The sequence below is a fragment of the Phaenicophaeus curvirostris genome, chromosome 9 (assembly GCF_032191515.1).
Source record: "Phaenicophaeus curvirostris isolate KB17595 chromosome 9, BPBGC_Pcur_1.0, whole genome shotgun sequence".
NCBI classification, from domain to species: Eukaryota; Metazoa; Chordata; class Aves; order Cuculiformes; family Cuculidae; genus Phaenicophaeus; species Phaenicophaeus curvirostris.
The window spans coordinates 23,487,013-23,500,966 of NC_091400.1; the positions used below are offsets into that span (position 1 = coordinate 23,487,013).

The 13,954-nt window shown below is 43.0% G+C and overlaps 1 protein-coding gene across 1 annotated transcript; it reads left to right on the top strand.

Moving 5' to 3' along the window:
- Positions 1-2,942: 2,942 nt before the first annotated feature.
- PPIF (peptidylprolyl isomerase F) lies at positions 2,943-13,708 on the top strand. The gene is made up of 6 exons (XM_069863895.1): positions 2,943-2,954; positions 7,641-7,671; positions 8,502-8,590; positions 10,692-10,788; positions 11,532-11,607; positions 11,987-13,708. The coding sequence occupies exons 3-6, from the start codon at positions 8,582-8,584 to the stop codon at positions 12,120-12,122; spliced, it is 318 nt and encodes a 105-aa protein (XP_069719996.1). The 5' UTR covers positions 2,943-2,954; positions 7,641-7,671; positions 8,502-8,581; the 3' UTR covers positions 12,123-13,708.
- The last annotated feature ends 246 nt before the right edge of the window (positions 13,709-13,954 follow it).

Sequence of the window (13,954 nt, forward strand, 5' to 3'; positions counted from 1 at the left end):
CGAATGCCCCATCCCTGGAGGTGTTCAAGGCCAGGCCGGATGGGGCATTCCTGACCCAGCAGAAGATGTCTCTGCCCATGGCAGGGGGGCTGGAACTGGATAATCTTTAAGAAGATGACTCAAAGCATTCTAATACAGCCAAGTAGCTAAGTATTTTGATCTAAGTTACTAATATGGGAAAGCTAAAATGGTAACTGTTATTATTTTCATATAAAACATGAACAGTATTTCCCTTTATAAACCCTTTCACTGCTCCATCTTATATGGGCAAACCCTTGGACAGGTTTCCCAGCCATGACATGGTGTCATGGACCCTCCAGGGGCTGCAGTGCCAGGGTGACACTGGTGGTGCATGCTCAGGCACACCTCTCTGTCTTGTCTCATGTCACTGATGCAATTCCCTGTGTGCTGTTGCTGAGTAATGCTGCAGTCGCAGCCCATGACTCCCATTTCTTTGCTGCACCCAATTATCCTGCACATGGGATGGTGGCTGCCTGACCTTTCCTGCTGAGGTGCTCCCCTGCGGGAACAGCCCAAAGGCATTACATGGCTTATGAAATTTTAGACACTTCCTATCCCTGTTAATCCCTGGCTGTGAGGAAATGTCCAAAAGAAACCAAAACACCTCAATGAAACAGCCCAAACAGCCCCTAAGAACCACTGAGAAACAGTGGGCGCTGAGTGGCTGGGCTCCCGCTTGGCAGCCGTGAGGGGAGCTGCGAGAGTGTTACCTGCAATCAATCAAAAAACCCATCCTGAAACAAAGTATTTTACTGAGTTCATAATTTTCTTAAAACTTAAGTGTCTACAACCCTGAGCAGAGGCCAGGATGTTTATAGAAGATATTACATTGTATGAGTTTACAAGTTTAAAGGTTATATTAAGTTTATGTTAAGTTTATAAGTTATGAAGTGCTTGCATCTCTGGGTAGATATTAGAATGTTTGTAGAAGATACCAGGTGTCTGCGTCTCTGGGATCGGGATGTTTGTAGTAAATAAATGAGGTTAATGAGGTGCAAAATACATTCTCCTTGTACCCTTGGGTAGCAAGGGGAGCCACGAGGGCAGCTGTGAGAGGTGAGGGGAGCCAAGAGGGCAAGCTCGAGTGTTTTACCTGAAATAAATCAAAAAGAAACTCCTGAAACAAAGCATTATACTGAGTTCATCAGTTTCTTAAGACTAAGTGTCTACATCCCTGAGCAGAGGCCAGGATGTTTATGAGTTATTACTCTATATAAGTTTACAAGTTTATAAGTTATATTAAGTTTATAATGTGAGAAACACTTATTCACCAGTAAAATGTTGAAAAGGACAAAGTCTTTGAAGCAAAGACAATAATAATTTTATTTCACAATTCAGTGCTCAGTCAGATGCCCTTCTAAAATAGGCATCCCATCTCACAAAAGCAGTAGGTATATATATACTAGTTTTAGACAAAGAACCGTATAAGTCCTCAAAGAATGTTTATTGTTTTAGGTTATCCAGCCATGTCTGGAGACTTCCTTCAGGTTATCTCCTGACCCAAGACAACTGCATCTCAGAAGTCAATTAAGCACATCAATAAATTCTGGCATCCCTAAGGCAGGTTATCTCTTGACCTAAAGCAGCTACGTCTTACAAGACAATTAAGCATATCAATAACTCTAAGAGAGTGCTTATTCTTTCAGGTTATTCATATATTATCTCTTGATACAAGGCAGATATATATTACAAGATAATTAAACACACAAACCAGCTGCAGCAAAACGTATCAATTAATTATCACGATAAATTTTTAAGTGTCTGCATCCCTGGGATCAGGATGTTTGTGGTAAAGGAAGGAGGGAAATAAGGTGCAGAGTACAGTTCCCTTATCTGTGCAAGGTCCTACACCTGGACCAGGGCAATCTGCAGTTTCAATACAGGATGGGGGACTATGTGATTCATAGAATCATGGAATCGTAGAATAACCAGGTTGGAAGAGACCCACTGGATCATCGAGTCCAACCATTCCTATCAAACACTAAACCATGCCCCTTAGCACCTCGTCCACCCGTGCCTTAAACACCTCCAGGGAAGGTGAATCAACCACCTCCCTGGGATTGAGAGCAGCCCTGCTGAGAAGGACTTGGGTTGATGAGAAACTCAACATGAGCAATGAGTGCTTGCAGCCCAGAACACCAAATGTGTCCTGGGCTGCATCAAAAGCAGCGTGGCCAGCAGGGTGAGGGAGGTGATTCTGCCCCTCTTCCTCTCTTGTGAGACCTTATCTGGAGTATTGTGTCCAGTTCTGGAATCCTTAACATAAGAAGGATACGGAAGTGTAAGAATGTGTCCAGAAGATGGCTACCAGGATGATCAAAGGGCTGGAGAACCTCTTGTATGAGGACAGGCTGAGAGAGCTGGGCTTGTTCAGCCTGGAGATGGCTCTAAGGAGATCTTATAGCGACCTTCCAGTACCTGAAGGGGCTACGAGAAAGCTAGGGAGGGACTGTTCACCACGGCTTGTGCTGACAGGACTAGGGGCAATGGGTATAAACCGGAGACGGGCAGATTCAGACTAGACATAAGGAGGAATTTCTTCACTATGAGGGCGGTGAAGCCCTGGCCCAGCTTGCCCAGGGAAGCTGTGGATTCCCCCTCTCTGGAGGTGCTCAGGGCCAGGCGGGATGGGGCTCTGAGCCCCCTGACCCCGCGTGAGACTGAGGGGGGCGGGTCTGTGGGCGGACAGGCGGGAGGGGGCGGGGCGGGGGCGGCTCAGCCCATAAAAGGCGGCGCCGTTTTCCCGCCTCTTTCCCCCCCGCGACCTTTCCCGCGCGATGCTGGCGCTGGGGGCCGCGCGCCGCCTGCTGCGGGCCCGGCTGCCCGCCCCCGCGCTGCCCCCCGCGCTGCCCCCCGCGCGCCGCGCCAGCAACCCCGTGGTGTTCCTGGAGGTGGGCGCCGACAACCTGCCCCTCGGCCGCGTCGTGCTGGAGGTAGGACCGAAAGCGCCGGGGACTCGGGGCCGCCCGGGGGGGGTTGGGGAGGGCACCGAGCCGAGACCCGGCGCGCTTAAGGCTCGGCGGCGCTGTGAGCCTGCAGGGGCTTCCCGAGCACCGATTGGAACGGTGTTTGTGGGGTTCGTAGCGGTCAGACTTCTTGCTGGTTTGGAGCTGGCTGCAGCTCCGTGTCTGACCTTGCGCTTGAGACAGGGAAGGGCTGCAAGCAGAAGTGGTTACAGAAAAAAAAAACCCGTCTGTTAAACACATGTCATCCTTAACGCAAGAGTTTGCCATTTCCAAAAGAACGAGGAGTGTAACTGGTACTGAAAATGTCGGCAAATAAACCCTCCGCGAGTCATTCTGGAGTTTTAGGAAGCAACCGGCCTTCAGTCAGAGCTGGGCAGCGCAAGGGAGCGGTCTCCGCCCACCAGACAAGGGCTACGGACCGAATGTATTTCCCACTTGCGTGCACGTTTATAAATTTTGGCAGAAGTCTTATGCCTGTTCTGTTACTTTCCAAGGACTAATTTTAATGTTATTATGAACTTGACAATATTGAAGTCTCTTGCTGATTTAGAGCTGGCTCTGGGTCTCTGTCTGACCTTGCGTTTGAGGCAGGGAGAGACCGCAAACAGAGGTGATTACACAACAAGACGTGTGTTTGGCGCAGGTCATACTGAACACAAGACATGATCATCTTCAAAAAACTGATACTGAAAATGCTGGCAATTAAACTCTCTAAGACTCGTTTTGGAGTTTTAAGAAGCAAGTATCCTTTGTTCAAACCTGGGCAACAGGAATCATAGAATAGAATCACCAGGTTGGAAGGAGTGATTTTAATCAATCATTAACTATTAGACTTGGAAAAGCTCCCAAGAAGGGTGAATACAGAGTCAGAGTCTATCAGCTTTTGGTAAATGGGTCATTGGTAAGGTGTGGAATATTTTAAGATTGATTCATGAAATATGTGCAGTCATAGGTAATGCTTTTAAGCTGAAATAAGAGATTTAGATTAGATTTTAGGAAGAAATGTTTTCCTGTGAGGGTGGTGAGGCACTGGCGCTAGTTGCCCAGAGAAGTCATGAATGCCCCATCCCTTGAGGTTTTCAAGGCCATATTGAATGGGGCTTTGAGCAACCTGATCCAGTGGAAGGTGTCCTTGCCCATGACAGGACGATTGGAACTGGATGATCTTTAAGGTCCCTTCCTACCCAAGCCATTCTATGGTTCTAAGAGCTGGTTACAGAATATATTTCCCACTTACATGCATAAGTATAAATTTTCCCAGAAATCTTATGCGTGTTCTGTTACTTTCAAAGGGCTAATTTTATTGTTATTATGAACTCTACAGCAGTCAAATCTCTTGCTAATTGGAGTTAAGGCAATAAGGATGTGGTTTAGTAGTGGACAGGTATGTTTGGACTTGATCAAAATAGTCTTTTCCAACTTAGCGATTCTATGAGCTGGCTCCAGCTCTATCTGACCTTGTATTTGAGATAGTGAAAGACTGCAAACAGAGGTCATTATAGGAGACACATCTTGTGTTCATTATGACCTGTGCTGAATGGATATTATCATCTCCAAAAGAATGAAGAGTTTAACAGTGTCTGGAAACAACATGCTATTTGAAAAAAAACATGCTATTCTGTCTTAATGATCAAAAAATACGTTTACTTGGATGAAAAGTTAACTTAAATCAAAATGTTTCTCTTGTAGTAGTAGTAGCTGCTGTTTGTATGAGGGTGGTGTGACAAGGTCACTGGTGCCTGCTGCTGGGGGCAGGGGGACAGGGCTGGAGTCTCTGGGATGCTGGGCTGAAGGGCAGCTGGGTGACTCTGCAGGAGAGGGAATTCTGAGTCCCTGTGTGAATGCTGGAATGCTGAACAAGGATAAACTTATCTTTGTAGCGTGTTCCTGGCTGCTGCTGGCAGAGAGGCTCTGGGATCCTGTGTTGCCAGTGACCTGTGGACGTGGTGCTCAGGGACATGGTTCAGCAGTGGAGTCAGTGACCTCTATATGTGACACTTAGGGACATAGGATCATTGAGGTTGGAAAAAAAACGGAGGCTTAGATTGGGTATTAGGGGAAATTTTCCTCACAGGAAGAGTGGTGAAGCATTGGAAGAGGCTGCCTAGAGAAGTGTTGGAGTCCCCATCGTTGGAGAGGTTTAAAAGACTGGTAAATGAGGTTCTCAGAGGTATGGTTTAAGTAGTGGACAAGTATCACTAAACTCAGTGATATTGAAGGGCTTTTCCAACCGAACTATTCTATGATCATCCTGTCCCAGCATCAGACCAACACCACCGTGCCTACTAAATCATGTCCTGAAGGGCTATGTCTACACACTTTTTGAACACCACCAGGGATGGCGACTCCACCACTGCCCTGGGCAGCCTCTTCCAATGCTTCACCAGTCTTTCAGTAAAGACATTTTTTCTCATATCCACTCTTAACCTCCCCTGCTGCAACTTCAGACCATTTCCTTTCATCTTATTAGTTGTTTAGTGGTTTGCATTTGGCAGTGTTTGGTTTAGGTTGGACTCGATCTTTAAGATCTTTCTAACCTTAATTGTTCTGTGATGCTGTGACCCTCATCTGGCTGCCCAGGGGCTGGTGCATTCCTGGAGCTCCTGAGGCCTTCAGCCATCCCTCCAGCTTCATCCTGCTTCTTCCCTTATTTTCCTGGGTGCTTATTGTTTGGTTCTTAGTTGTCAGTTTTCTGTCAGAGGTTCTGCCTCTTCAAGCTTCTTGCACAAAGGTGTGTTGAAAAGTTTGTGCAGCTCTGAATGGGCAGCTTGGTCAATAGCCAGTGAACAACTGACTGTGTTGGTAAAAATGATAGAATCACAGAAAGGTTTGGGTTGGAAGGGACCTTAAAGATCACCCAGTTCTAGTTCCCTGCCACGGGCAGGGGTACCTCCCACTGGATCAGGTTGCTCCAAGCTCTGTTCAACTTGGCCTTGAACACCTCCAGGGATGGGGCATCCACCACTTCTCTGGGCAAGCCATGCCAGTGCCTCAACACCCTCACAGGAAAACATTTCCTAATTACTCACCTCAATATTCTCTCTTTCAGTTTAAACCCACACCCCCTCATCCTATCCCTGCACTTCCTGATAAAGAGCCCTTCCCCAGTTTTTCTGTAGCCCCTTTTCGTACTGGAAGGCTGCTATAAGGTCTTCCTGGAGCCTTCTCTTCTCTAGACTGAACAACCCCTAACTATCTGAAAATCTTAGCCGGTTAGAGAAGGCCCAAGCAGGAAAAACTGGGCATTACTTCACTCTTCCAAAAAGCATGATGAATGCTGAGATGTTAATTGTGGTGCGGCGTGTATCCTTAGGGCCAGGCACATGTCTCTGAGTAAACACAGTGTGTGTGTGCGAAGGAATGAGAGCTGTGCTCCAGAACCACGCACCGGGGAGGGAATGCTGCTCTTCCAAGTTGCTGCCTACTGGGGGAATTTGGTGGGGTCTCCGCAGGCAACTCTCTACGAGACACCTTTGCACAGAAAACAACCCAACACTTGGGTCTCCCTGTGTAGAATTGTCCCTGTAGAAGGTTGGCTGCAGAGAATTGTCCCTTTCCCCATTCAGTGTGGCCTACAGCCTCCAGTGCCCACGTTGGGTCTGTATCAATAGTTTTTTGGGGGGTTTCTAAGATGTAATTCATGAAGGTTCTCTCTAAAAGGGTTTCCCTTGGGGCTAGAGCCCAATTCATTTTCCCTTATTGAAAATGTGAGCATATAAATTAATTGGACACTCCTAGCTCTTGTTTTTCAGGAGGCAGCATTTGAGGAAGTCATAGGTAAAAGTACAGCTTTGCAAGTTCTTGTTAGTTAATGAGATTTAGTAAATAACTGGATGGTATTATAAAAACTAGCATTACTGTTACTATATTTCATTTCCATCTTAACGATTTCTAGTGTTATAGACTATATGAATGCATTGAATCATTCGCTAAGTTGTTGTTAGATTCAGCTGCAAATTATAGGCATCAGAGGAGAGCATGCTAAGGAAGGGATGCTAAATTCTTGCCACAGCCATGCTGTTCATAGGTGTCTGCTGCTGGCTGCTGTCAGGCTGTGCCACCAGATAAAACTTTGGTCTGACCTAGTGTGGTCCCTTCTATGTCACTTTTTCCAGGCAGTTATAATACAGACATTTTTAAGTTAAGTAAAAAAATGCCTATGAATCAAAATTGGAAATTGTTGCTGGTAATAAATGTATATGTAACATCACGGGTTGATTTTTTTGTACAGTTTCTGCTCTCTTTGCCTTTTCTGCAGATTTCAGCAGACTCTGTGCTGGGGAGGCTTTTGTCTCTCCAATTGCATCCAAATCATTATGATTGACTCTAAGGATCAAAGCTGGGTTTTGATCCTTAGGAGTCAGTCATAAAGATTTCCCTTAGTTATTGCTGAATCATTGTGTTGATCAGTGAAATTATTGGACACTACTTGAGTTGCCCTTTATTAACTGGCCAGAAATTGCATTGAGGGGTTATTTTTAATTACCAGCCAAGTGCTCGGAAAGTCTTATAGTGTTCCTGGTATTCTGGGTGGCTTGTGATTTGAGATAGCTTCACCTTGGGAAGAGGCTTCAGTTGTGCTGGCCTCCTGTGCAGAAGTGTTTCTATGTATGGAAAAGCTGACTTACTGATCTGTTTCTTTTACTTCAACAGCTGAAAGCTGATGTGGTGCCAAAGACAGCAGGTAAGGCAGCACCTCTGGAGTTTCATACTTAAGTATTTAAGGTTTAGAACCTAATTTGCAGGAACAAGAATATTCTTTTGCCTCTTGGAAACTACTTCTATCTTCCATCCTCATTTGTTAAATAGAGAAATATGATAAAAGCTTTATCCAAACATGCTAGTGAGGAGTTGTCATTTGTTGTTGTTCCAAATAGCTTCATTTAGTATTTTGCCCCTAAGCGGTACAGTCTGTGTGTTGGGTTATCAGGAGTGAATAAATCTGTTTTAAAACACGTTTGTATGCATTAAAATCCAACCCCAAAGCAAATGGGAAAGGGTGAACCAAAGGGATGGTGTCTCTTAGAGCATCCAAAGAGCACGTAGGCTTTTGTTTTCCTGGTCACTAGTACTGATATTACAAAGCTTTTGTGGTTTATCACGTGCTTCCTTCCTCATCTGCTTAGTTAGCACACTTGTACTTTTCTTTCTGTTCCCAGTAAATGAATATCCTTAAAAGAAAGGCATCGTCTTCACAATTACTATAGAGGAAAAAGGCATGAAAGTCAGCAAATGAGACCTTTGACAAACCTAGTGGGTTTGGGGAAGTAGGGGGGTTGGAGCTAAGATGTGACAGCAGAATAAAAGGGAGATGAGGTGGAAAAGGATTGTGTTTGTACTGTGTTCTGAGGCTAAACAAGTATTAAAACACAGGTGTTTTAAAGGGTGGAAACAACTAATAAATTAATAATACCTTAAAGATACTATAAATCTTTGAAGTTTAGGAACTTGGGATGTGTCTTTGATTGTTGTGTGTCCTATATGGCAACATAATACTTTGTTTTATTTTCACAGAAAACTTTAGAGCTCTTTGTACGGGTGAAAAGGGATTTGGGTATAAAGGATCCACTTTTCACAGAGTGATTCCTTCATTTATGTGCCAGGTAATTTTTTTGCTTCCACTATTATGTTTATCTTTGTTATTTATGTTTTTCTAGAACCAGTTAGATCAGTAGTAACATTTTAAGTGGCTGTGCTCTAACCTTTGCTAACCACATAATAAAGAAGTGACAGCATGAATTGCATTTCGGATCTTTTTGCTGTGGTTTCTTGCTTAGCACGTCTTTCATACAAATCAATGTAAATTATGTGTAGGCTGTCTTAAAAAAACTGACTTAGGGCTTTCTGCTTTTGTGTAACAGTCCTTTAGTGTGGGACATATTTGGCAGAAGCATTTGGGAGTATGACAATCGACCTTGTGTTCTAAGTGAGCTAAGAAGACAGCATGTCCATTCTTTATTCCTAATAGAATAATCTGCCCACAACACAGCATGTGTTTTCTGAAATAAACACTTTTTTTCAGAGCATCCCTGTGAGGAGGGAACCAAAAGGGTAGGCTGGGGTCAGGTTTTGGGCTGACACACCTGAAATGGATTTTATTTTCATTTAAAGGACAAATCTTTCAAAATCCTGAATTACAGTGCCTCCACATTAGCATTTCTTTCTTAAACAGCGGCAGCAACAACAACAGAAATGGAAAAAGCGTTTTTGAAAGCCTTCTCTCCTACTGTGCTTGGCAGATGAGCAGGGTTTGAGCTGCTGTAGTGCACTGGATTGCATGATTCCTGGTGGTCCTCCCTTCCCTTTAAAGGAGCTGCATTTGGAAAGCATTGCACTGTAGAATGTGAAGGTTATAGTAAGCGCTTTGTTTATTAACTGATGGCTGTGGTGGCCCCCCCATCCTTACTTTGTTTTTTAAGCAAAAAGCACAGCTGTCAGAACAAGAGACTCTGACCTATTTTTAAGGAGAGGGACAAGTGTGCTGTAAAGGTCCTGTTTTCTTGCCTTTGAAATGCAAACTATGGTTTTGTGATACTGATAAAAGGACAGAAATACATAAATATTTCTGTTGAGGTCAGAAACACAGAAATATAAAGAAAAATAGAAGCCTTCCTCTCAGTTCTGCCACTGATTTGTCAAATTCTGTGTAAGTCTGTTTGTCTTGCTTCCCTGTTTAGTCCTTACTGATAGACCTGGAATGAGGATACGAGGTGGTTGACTCTCTGGTATGGTGAGATAATGAATTGATGTTTAGGAATTCCTTTGAAGTTATTACTGAAATGGGAATGCTGTCATAGGTTTCCAATATTTTAAAGTGAGAGGAAACAGTAGAAACCTTTCCACTTGCTGAGATGGAGTGATAGTATGATTCAGGCAGTTGGTATAGCCTAATTGAGGGTCGTCATGCCTAGGATTTGGCAATTCAGATGCCTCCATGCAGTGCGCAGAGCATACTTCTGGGAATGTGTAGGAGTAGCTGTCACACCACCTATAACTGGTTACTCAAGGTGAGAACAGGAACGTCAGATGAAATACATGTTAGGTATGAGTTCTCGGCCAGTATGGGTGGTGTGGTTTCCGGGAGAGGAGATGGCAGAGTGCTGGAAGCTGTGTTCAGTAGCCACCTTTGCGAGTCGTGGTGGCTGGGTTTGTTTGATTGGGTTCATGTCTGACCTAAGGCAGCCATCACATCTGCCCCAGCAAGCAGCGGGGAGTTTAAAATCGCTCAGAGGTAACACTGAAACAACAAAACCTAGAAACAGCAAATAGTAACAATGGAGATCCTGACCAGTGTTTATACCCATAGGGAGAAAGAAAAGAAGGACAGGAAAAAAAATTTTGAAGCTCTTGTCTGTGCTAACAAATTTGGGTGATCTTGTTTGAGGCCTTTTAAGTGTTTCTTAAAATTACTGCCACTTGTTGCGTCATTCTTGGGAGCAAGGCTGGTGACACAGAAAGCTGGTTGTTGAAGTTGTGGATGTTAGCTGGAGAACAGCAGCAGTATCTGGAGCAGAGATTTACTTAGCTTGACTGTATCTCCATCTGCTTACACTGTTTTAAATCCCCACGACCATACCCATTCTTAACCTGAAGAAAATGTGCTCATTTGATTACTTTTAAATGAGTAAGTTACTGTATTTTCATCACTTCTGATGTGAAATAATGCTTGTGTGCTTGCTAAGTTAATATCCTTTTCTGTTCCAGGGTGGTGATTTTACGAATCATAATGGAACTGGTGGAAAATCCATTTATGGCAGTAGATTCCCAGACGAAAATTTTGTACTTAAGCATGAAGGACCTGGTAAATAAAAGTATTCTTTATACCTTCTCATGACTGTAACCCATAGTGAAGCATTTTTTATGAAGATGTACTATAAAAAACATTTTTTTTGATATGTGCAGCACTTGGTAGTTACAGAAATGCCAAGGAAGTTTAACAGTGCATTGTCCCTGGCTCGTGCTTGTTTGTGTAGCCTGTAACAGGTGACATTGCTGGTCTTGCCTGTACTATGAAAGGGACTGTGCAAAATAAGGTATGGGGAGGTTGTATTCTGCTTACAAACTCTGCAAAGATGAAATTACCACTTTTAGTTCCCTATTTCGTAAGTTTCAATTTTTACTTAGATTACTGCAGAAGTGAAACAAAGCCATCTGGGGTTTCATATTTACTAGGTAACATTGGCACATCCTTTGAAGATCAAATTAAAACCAGAAATAGTAAAGGAGAAGTCATATATAAGAACATCAGATTGAATTATATACTCTGGTTTTTGGATTGTCATGTCCTCATCACAGGAAACTGCTACTGCTGTTGTAGAGGTTACCTGGTGTTAATCCCAATCAGGATGTGTGCAACAAATTACGAGCATTTTTGCTGTGGAAAAAAGGGAGGCTGGGCTGACGACAGTAGTCAAAAATAAGAAGTTGGTATTAGAAATCGTTTGGAGACAGTGCGAGACCATCATACCTTCTGTCTTTAGTCTAAACATGCAGGGTAAAATTGCGCCTCTGTTACACCAACCTAAGGCACTGCTGCTCTTCTAGGTGTTCTTTCAATGGCCAACGCAGGACCCAATACAAATGGATCTCAGTTCTTCATCTGCACCGCAAAAACTGACTGGTAGGTCCTTAGACTGACATATCAACCTGATAAATTGATGCCTGGATTCTCTTTGGGATTTTTTTGTTTGTGAATCGATGTTTGTTTGGTTTGGTGGGTATTTTTCTCTCTTGTTTTTGTTTTATTTGTTTAATTTCCAAATTACTTGACTCGCAATGGAAAATGAATTGTTTTGTGCTGCTTGAGGGAGGCAGAGCTGTGAGGGTAACAAGGCCACTATCCCTCAGAATGCTTCTAAGGTCCGTAGCTAGAAGTGCTTCACGTCACTTGAAGAGCAGTTGCCTTTGTCATATGAATATCTGCTAACATCCCTTTAATGAAGTCAGTTTGGTTCAATCTTTATGTTGTTTTAAGTAAAACCACTTTTGTTTTTTTACAGGCTAGATGGAAAACATGTTGTTTTCGGGCATGTAAAGGAAGGAATGGATGTCGTGAAAAAAATTGAGAGCTTTGGTTCCAAGAGTGGAAAGCCCTCCAAAAAGATTGTCATTACTGACTGTGGCCAGCTGTCCTAGCCTTTTGCCCTGCCAGTCAGGACAACCTTCATGCTGTGAAAAAAGGATCATAACAAACCCCAAACATTTCTGATCCAATGAATAGCACTTACAGAGACGTATTTTCTATTTAACTCTGTTCTATTTTTTTATGTATATTGATTAATCTTGATTAAAAGCATAAAACAATAACTGAAGGATGTTTTAACTGAGCTACCTTGGCAGTTGTGCTGTCCCACAGCTTTGGAAGAGTCCCATTGCAGTTTGAATGAAGTAGTATGGTCACCCAGAGCTTATCTGACTGCAGCATTGATGCTGATGTGTTTGGACGTTTCCGGTGTTAGAATTGGTGATAGTGTTGACAACTGAGTGTTCTATAGTGGGAAAGTTAGATGCAAATTGAGAAATGCCATCTTTCTTTTGGTCCTAATAACTACCGATTCTGTTGTTCATCTCATCCTTTGGAAAAAAGTTATACTAACCCGTGGTCTCAAGGCTGTTTGCAACAAGGCTGTCCGACATTTTCCTTCTATGTCTCAATTTAAGTATATCCAATAGGATTAATGCGTAGTTGTGGGTTTTTTAAGATTATTCCCATTTTAATAATGTTTTTTTCTAGTCTCAGACCACTGTTTTACTGGCTTCAATGGAGCAATTTGACTTTTGGATGAGGTGAACTCCTTCAGATTAAGTTACTAGAGCTTCACCTGGGCAATGAGACCATAAATTAGCCAAAAGATGGGACTCTTATTTTTGCAACTGTGAACTTGGGAGTACTGTTCTGCTCTGAGATCTGGTTCTGTGAGAAATACAGTGAGTTCTCAATAGCCTGTTTTTGCACATTGAGAATATAATTGGAATAGAATGAGCTTGCTTGAGCGAGAAAGGGGTTTCATTGCTTTTTTGGTCTAATTGGTCCTGCAAGGTCAGCCCACCTTGGGTACTACTTGGATTATGTTTTCTTCTTGTGCATTATGGGCAGAAGTCACTGTGGAATCACAAGGCCTAATTGGTGCAGGGTTATCGTTCTTGGGGTTGATACACAAGAAGGAAAGAATTGAGCTGGTTAGATAAACGCATTTTGTTTGTATAAATGTTTGCAGTGCTTTAGCAGGGACAAATGCTGGAACTTCACAAAATCACTTTTTAGAACCACTAAAGCTGTGAAGTATTACTGCATGAGGGGAAAAAGCGCTCAGCTGTTTCTGTGCAATAATCTTGTTGCTGAAGAGAAAAAATGTGATGGCTCTCCTCAAATGTGAATTTACTTCCACTGCATTTGGATAAATGTGTTTTTAAAACTATTTTGCACTGGATGTTTTTTCCACTCAGGGCTGTGTTCTTGTGTGCACTCAGTAGCACTCAGAGTGTAATTTTATGAAAATGGAATTGAGAAGCTTTTTAATCTTTTCACTAGAGCTGTTGCATCTTTCTTTGTAGTATTTTTTACATTAATTTGTGCTGGTTTGGCTTATTTTAATTTGATGGAATAATTTTGTGTGTGTGTGTGTTCTTTTAATTTGTATATGAAAAATAATTAAATATAGTTCTACAGCAGAAAAAGCCTGTTCCTTTGTGAAATATGACTTCACATGCTTAACTGAAAACAGGAGTGTGAGGTTTTTTTGTGTTTACTCTGGCTGTTTTGTGCTGTCCACTCTGTGATGGATCTGATACAGCATTCAGATGCTGTGGTGCTGCTCAGAGATACAGCTAGCAAGAGACAGAGTGATGGTGCTGTGCTTTGCCTCTTGTTAGGGAATCTAAAATAGCTGGTGTACGGATAATAGTTCAGGTGCTGAGACTGTTCTCTTCCCTGATTTACTCCATCAGTTTGCAAAGGGGATGAGGAA

Excerpts from the sequence above, each read along its gene's own strand:
- PPIF (XM_069863895.1), top strand. Across the intron at positions 10,789-11,531 it reads ACTTAAGCATGAAGGACCTG|GTGTTCTTTCAATGGCCAAC; the intron begins GTAAATAAAAGT and ends CTGCTCTTCTAG. Across the intron at positions 11,608-11,986 it reads TGCACCGCAAAAACTGACTG|GCTAGATGGAAAACATGTTG; the intron begins GTAGGTCCTTAG and ends GTTTTTTTACAG.